General features: G+C 41.7%; 1 protein-coding gene across 1 annotated transcript in view; it reads right to left on the minus strand.

Annotated features, from left to right (window-relative positions):
• Positions 1 to 7258, minus strand: part of atg2a (autophagy related 2A) — a 27048-nt gene that overhangs the window by 14708 nt on the left and 5082 nt on the right. The window contains exons 5-15 of the mRNA XM_007550314.2: positions 6947 to 7091; positions 6555 to 6767; positions 6366 to 6465; positions 5427 to 5591; positions 4577 to 4719; positions 4344 to 4419; positions 3984 to 4227; positions 3620 to 3761; positions 2970 to 3068; positions 1659 to 1814; positions 809 to 1082 (exon numbers count right to left, since the gene is read on the minus strand). Coding sequence (XP_007550376.1) covers positions 809 to 1082; positions 1659 to 1814; positions 2970 to 3068; positions 3620 to 3761; positions 3984 to 4227; positions 4344 to 4419; positions 4577 to 4719; positions 5427 to 5591; positions 6366 to 6465; positions 6555 to 6767; positions 6947 to 7091 — 1757 coding nt within the window. The remainder of the gene's footprint in view (positions 1 to 808; positions 1083 to 1658; positions 1815 to 2969; positions 3069 to 3619; positions 3762 to 3983; positions 4228 to 4343; positions 4420 to 4576; positions 4720 to 5426; positions 5592 to 6365; positions 6466 to 6554; positions 6768 to 6946; positions 7092 to 7258) is intronic.

The following is a 7258-nucleotide window of genomic DNA, read 5'->3' on the forward strand; positions in this document are numbered from 1 at the left end:
GGAAATACCTAAAACATGCAGGACAGGGGGGTGGTGAGGACCAGGGCTGAGAAACACTGTTTTAGGGTGTAAAATCTGTCAAAAATGCATAATTGAACACCAAGTAAAGAAATAATTGAATGATCTGCATGAAACTTTTAATGGCCAACCACATCACTTTCAAATATTAAATATGGGTGATAAAGGTATTAAATTACACCAAACTGTTGGTTTATGAAGCAGGTTTCTGCTTCACTGAAACACAGAGCTTATTTTCTATATTGCTGTTTAAATTATGCATTTGAGAAATAACTACAGAAGAGGATGTGTTATCAATATAATTGTCCACAATCTATACATATTAATGTATGTTTGACTAATTGATGTACGAGAAAAAAAAACATTGCATTCAAGAAGAATGATGGGAAATTTGATCAAATATCAATCCTTTTCATATACAGGTAATTTCTAAAGCACCAGTACATTACTTTGTCCATGTCATCTCTTAATTTTCATCAGTTTGAGTAGCTCTAACCGCTTGGCATGCTGAGGTGAGTGCATCTTGAGTACAGACAGAGGGTTTGCATGGTGCAGCACTGACCCATATGATTGGATCAGTGTTGCACCATTCAAGTCATGCTTTTGTCCTGTAACACAAATAATTTTACTTTAAGTATTTGTTTGAAATATATTAAATTTATGCAACACCTGCACAAACACCTTCTGAGGTGAAGCAGAAACAATATGCTGGTAAAGACTAGAAGAACACTGGTATAATAGTGCAACAAAACCCAACTAGACTCCTCTTTGTGGCTCTGTGCGCCCTCACCATGCATGTCTGTGAAAGAGGCCTCCAATAGCTGGGTGAGACAGGGGCCCCACTGTTGCCCAGGGGCCGGCTGCTGGCTCTGCAGGTCCGGGGCCTCCTGGTGCTTCAGCTCCAGCTCCGTCAGCTCCAGCACCAACGTCTCCTCCCTCACTGCCCTCTGGGATGGCGGTCGACGCAGCGGCGGAGGCCGCAGGTCTGGGATGGGGAAGCGAAGTCTGAGCACGGCGTTGGGGGACAGGAGGGTGAAGGACGAGCAAAGTTCGACGCTCTGGGTCTGAGAAGAAAGAAAAGGGACCCTTCTTGGACTCATTTCCAGAATAAAAGCTGAACTTGGATCTATAGAGCAGATTTGGTCACAATCAACCCTGTAATCACAGCTGACCACCGCTTTATTACGGAGCCGGGAGGCTGAAAGGTTGATATTAGGATGATCGGAGAACTACTGATTCCCTCTGAACCCAGACGGCTTTTTAATGTTTGCGTCAGCACAAGTTTGATCAGTCAGACGTGGCAGAATGATGTTTTCATACAAAGATTTTAATAGTTTTGGTTTCTCTGTGTGGCGATGACATAAAAGTTCATGGCTCTGGACAACCACACTGACTCATTTTAAACAAAATTATGAGAGGTGAGCTTTAAACATGCCTTTCTGCCCAGTCAGCAGTCCAACGATGATACTTTGTGGTCTTGATTGCCGACAGTTCACAGAAGGACATAAGCACATGCAGAAATGCTGATTTATATTTCGAGTTCTCCGAGTTCCTTTAGTGTTTTCTGGTTTGGGTCTTAATTTTTTTAGGGTTTCTGGCCTGCATTACACTAAAAGGCAGTGCAGTGTTGGCGGTTCCACCTGTATGAGTCCTGGTCCACAGTTCTGGCTCGGACAGTGGCTGAAGGCTCTGCTGAGGCTCCCCAGGCGGCTGAGGATGTCCAGGTCCAGCTCAGCGCTCAGCTCCGCCAGCTCTACCCGTACCACGCTGTCCCGCCGCAGCACACGCTGCTTACCCTGCAAACACACAGATTAATGCATTTAATTATAGACAGTAACGTTCTGATAGCAGCCATTACGTTTTATCCTCCAGCACAAACGAAACTCAAAGTAAAGCCAAGTTTGTGTGTCAGATTACTCCTGAAACGCCTCTCCTGATGTTTACTAGTAAAACAATCTTTCTGGATCAACATCTGCGAACACTTGTAAGAAGAAGTTTATTGTTTACAGTTTGGCGTTTCCTCAAACTAAATATGATCAACTGGAACTTGACTTGATAGCAGGGAGTGATTTTTGTTGAGGTGTTCAATAAATACAAAAATCATTACAGCTAAAAATACACAACTTGACCTAATTACTTAAATCTGAAACTCAATCATTGCTCCAAGACTCCAGTGCCTCTCATAAGAACCACGGAGATTATATTGTGGAAACTTTTTAACACATTTGGATCCGTAACCTTATAAAACCTCCATATACTTTCATATTGGTGCTAGACTGGCCACAAATAGAGCGAAAATAGACTTTATTTTAACAGAACAAAAGGAACAGACTACTGAAGAAAACTGCACTTTGATGAATAAAGTCTTATATTTAATTTATTTAAAAAGATACCATAAGGTGAGCAGCATAATTTCTGTAAATCAATGTGCTTGGTAAAATAAGGTGCAGGATGTAGAGTAACACAACCTCGCATTCTGATGCCAATGAGGCTTAAATGAAGAATAAAGCAAAGTTTTTAATATGAAAACCAGCAGAATGAGTCAAATTTACAGAAATAATTGAGCTGAGAACATATTTAACATATAGGAGGCATAAGATAACTCGTTAAATTGGGTGACAAAGTCAACAGAAAGCGAGGCAGTGGGCTCAAAGACAGTTTCTTATAGAGGCTCTGGTGTGGCATCTAGGGCACCTACTGTACTTTTCCAGTTATTGTGATGTAGAAAAAAAAATGTTTCAAACAAATATTCTCAGTTTGTTGAGTTGGAGTGATTCTCACAAACTCAGTTTCTAATGTAATGGGAAAATAGCAGAGGGTTTTCTGTCTCTATCAGTGTCAAACAAAAGTCTGAGTGTTTTTACAGAAAGGATTACATTCATCTGTTCGACCTTGAAGATGTAAATAAAACATTTTTTAAACAGTTTAATGTGTTAAAACATGGTTCGTACTTTTCGCAGGTGTTTCTCAGTGAGGCTGTAGTGTAGCTGGGCGCAGGGTCTGGCTGCGGCTCCGACTGTAAACAGTCCAGCTTTCTGGAACTGAAGTAACTGCAGAGTGAAAAAAAAGAAAACCATAAAAAAAACAAAGTTTTATTGGCTTGAGATACTAAATTCATATAATTTTACAAATACTTGACCGACATATGAGTCTCATGTTTTATTGCAAAATAGCCTTACATTAGAAGACAATGTAAAGAGAAAGACAATTATTTTAATTTTACATGAAGTCATGATTCGAGGCTTCCCGAACTTTGAGTTCACAATTAACTTACAGGACATATTTCCATCAGCAGCAGAACCTTCTAGGAAGGATTGATTGATCAATGGACGAAACAGCTGGATAATATTTAGACAACCAGACAAGTAATAAAGTCTGGAGATACAAGCAGTTATAAAACTTAACTTCTCTTTCTCTTCAACATTAATACTTAAAAAATACTCCAGATTTTTCTAGACTGCAGAAAAACAATTATTTGCAAAGCAACTTGTCGCTGATAATGAAACTGCTTACCAAAGACAGTGTGACCAATAATGACGAACTTTTCACATTCACAAACAGTAATAATAATTTTTTTTTTTAAAAACGTGTTGTTTTGTACCTCACAGTACTGAGGTTTTCCATCCTGCCAGAGGCACTCCAACAGTTCCAGTCTGCTGAAAGAAAGGTCCGAAGTCACGGCCCGACAGCGGCGCCTCCCGCTGCGCGTCTCACATGTCACCTGCACTGCTGCCCCTGTCAACCTACCAGAGAAAACCTCACAGTGAATCGGTTTAATGAAGAAACACACCGAGGGCTGTAACTCCAGCGAATGAAAATTGTAACGTATTACTCCATAAGCATATCTACTCCCAAATGTTTTTCACTACAATTTACTAAGAAAACATCCATCTACCTAAAACCCTTATTGTAATAGCAACTATTCTTACTAAAATCTGTTTTATAAAGTTCAACTTCTTTTCTACCTGAGATTGGAGAGTGGACAGGCTGCGGCGAAGCATTCTCTAAGATGGTTGAAGTTTTTATTGGCCAGTATGTTCTCCTTGAATGAAAGCAGCCCTCGGAAGAACACCTGAGACACCTGAGCTAATGACGAGGCTCCATCAGAGGGCGGGTCCTCCTGCAGCATGGTCAGAGTGAGCCCACCGAGGGTCAGGCGCACCAAGGCTTCGGGTTTCAGCTGCTCTGCCTGGCCACTGTGTGAGCGCCCTGCAGTTAAAAACAGAAATAATAAGCTGTGTTTCGTCGTTAATACTGAAAACAAAGGTGCAGCCAGTGTTTTATTTAATCTAGACTCTGTTTGCTACTCAAATAGCTGACTTTACCTCTGATCCTGCTGGTATGTGGCAGGCTGGATAAGCATCCTGCTACAGGATATCTTCTAGGACAGCTTGCCAAGCCCTGGCATGAAAGAAACCAAAAGAAAGTACAGAATTTACTTTGCTGTGTTGCTAAAAAAAAATGTGTGTTCAATAAGTATTCATCCTGGATACAAATGGGCTCATCTTGGTCCTCTGCTACATGTTTAAACACACAGGTACACAGACGGAGGCTGTACCTGTGCTGTCAGAGCTGCCGGGTGCGTCAGGCTGCTCAGACTGTGTGTGGAGGACTCTATGTCGCTGTCCGACAGCTCGCTGCCAGAGCGAGTGGACGTAACACTGCTGCTCATTCCCGCAGGGCCCATGGAGTAAAACATTTCTGGACAAACACAAGGTCAAAGGTTGAACGCTGTGGTGCTTAACTTTACTGCAGCGTACCCTTTCACGTGTTCTTGTCATCTTTTGTAGGTCTTATATCAGACAGGATCCATTTAGTTCATCTATTGATTCTACTAGTCTGGCACTAATCAAGCCTGGGTGACGCTAACAAAACGTACTTCTGCTTTCCAGAAAATGTTTTTTGTCACAGTTAAATCATGATTTAATAAGATTGGAGATTACTTTTTTAACATTGGGGTAGATAACTGAAATCATAATTTAAAAACAGCTTTTTTTTATTTTCTCATATTATTTTCAATCATAAAACTTGTTTGATGCTCTGAAACGTCAAAGACAACCCCCCCCCAGCCCCCACCTAAAAACCAAAGAAATCAGAAGAACTGGATAAATGACTGCAACAATACCTACAAAAACAATATTTTACATTCTTCAAATAAATTATTTGGAAAGTGCAATTTTTATTTTTATTTGACCAAAAAACAACACAGGAAATAATGACAAAAACAATAAAGGGACTTATTTACGCTTTTCTTCAATCTTTTGTTTTCAAGATGAGAAATAATCTATCTTTGTAACAATTATCCATCAGAATGAATCCTGCTATAGTTTAATTACACATGAAATGTCTAAATCTGAGCTGAATTTAGGCCTTTATCAGCGTCACAGGTGAACTTCTGGTAGTCATACCTCCGTTCTCCAGGCTGGTGACGTAGGGCTCCAGGTGGGGCTCGTTCTCCCACTCCCTGTCTTTAGGACTGGATCCCAGCTGCTTGCTGAGATCCTCCTCGATCAGTCGCAGGTCCTCTGAGTCTAACGGACGACTGTTCACGCCACCACACTTCTGCTCCGGCTCTGAGGGTAAAACAAAACAAAATCAATGTTAGTAATAGAACAGACAGACAAAACATAGAAACTGCATAATAAATACCATCCATGAGCCAATTAATAAATTTTACTGATGCCATCTTGACTCAAAAACAAATGTCAGATCGAAGCATTTTACAAGATACACAGATCCAGTTTAGAAGCTCAAATGTTCACATAATCCGTGATTATATTAACCATTTACATTTTCAGAGAAAATCTCAGTGCTATAAAAGCACAGAAACACAAAAATACATTTTCAGCTGAAGAGCATCAGAAGAGTGTTCTTCAGCAGCTACAATGAACACAGAAATACATTTAGAAATGAATGGTCCAGTCAAAGTATGGACCAAAATCTAGACTTGAAAATGGATGCTAGCAGATGCTCTCCACCCAGTCTGACTGAGACTGAGCTACTTTACAAAGAAGCATCCAAACATATATTATTTAGATGTGCAAAGGTGGCAGCAACGTGACCCAAAACACAATAAAAGTGCTCAGATACAAACGCAACCCACACTTCTTAGATTTGTAAAAACTTTAATTTGTCCACCTCAACAACGTGCATGACTTTGCATTTTGCACAGACAACGAGGTCTGTGGTTGCAAAGTTCAAGGGGCACGAATATGTTTGCAAGTCACTGTATCTCAACCATTTAAATGAACAACACACTCATAAGCAAGCTAATATAATCATGGTAATCAGAAACAAAGATCTAAACTATTCTTTGTGATGTCAGAAAAGCAGATATTAAACTGTACCAATGTCGATGCACAGGGCTGCCAGGAGGTCTGCTAGATGGGTAATTTGATCCGGAGACAGCAGCAGGTGGACACATCCCCCCCTCCCGTCCAACTCCAACTGGTCAGCAGAGAGGAGGACGGAGGCATCGATATGAGAGGATGTCTGTTTTCTGCAACGCGGCAGATTTATAAGACAGAAACACACACCTTTGGTCCAGGCAGCATGTCGTTCTGCTTGATCTTCATTGTGGTTTCAATAGAGCCAGAGCAGCGCCCTATGAGCAGCGGCTGAGACGGGGGGCAAGCGCTGCTTTTCAAGGGCTTGGCTTCTTCCTCTTTCTCCTCGTCGTCCTCTTTCTCCTCATCATCCTCTCCTTCACTGGCTGTGGCTGAGTTTAGATGCACCTCCCCAAGAGGACCCTGGGAGATAAAACAAGCATTTTTGTCCCGGTTCAGAATTGTTTACCTCTTATAAAACAAGGCTTTACTGTAACAGGAAACAGACACAACCCCACTGAGGCTCTGCAAGGATAAGCAGGTGTAGGAAGTGGATGGATGGATGCATCCAAAACCTGCCCGACTTTAGTTGCATCCTTTACCTGAACAGCACCGATGATGTCGTACAACAGCTGAACCTCCGTCAGCTGGAGGATCTTGTGCAGAAAGGCGGGCGGCTGGTGGATGTCGACAGGCACGGCAGTCTGGCTGGAAGGATCTTTCACGGCTTCATCAAAGTACTCCAGGCTGGAAACAAACACACAAACACACACACACACACACAAGGCACGGCAGTCTGGCTGGAAGGATCTTTCACGGCTTCATCAAAGTACTCCAGGCTGGAAAGAAAGAAACAAACAAACAAACACAAACACAAACACACACACACACACACAAGGCACGGCAGTCTGGCT

This window comes from Poecilia formosa, unplaced genomic scaffold, assembly GCF_000485575.1.
Source record: "Poecilia formosa unplaced genomic scaffold, Poecilia_formosa-5.1.2 Scaffold35, whole genome shotgun sequence".
Lineage (NCBI taxonomy): Eukaryota > Metazoa > Chordata > Actinopteri > Cyprinodontiformes > Poeciliidae > Poecilia > Poecilia formosa.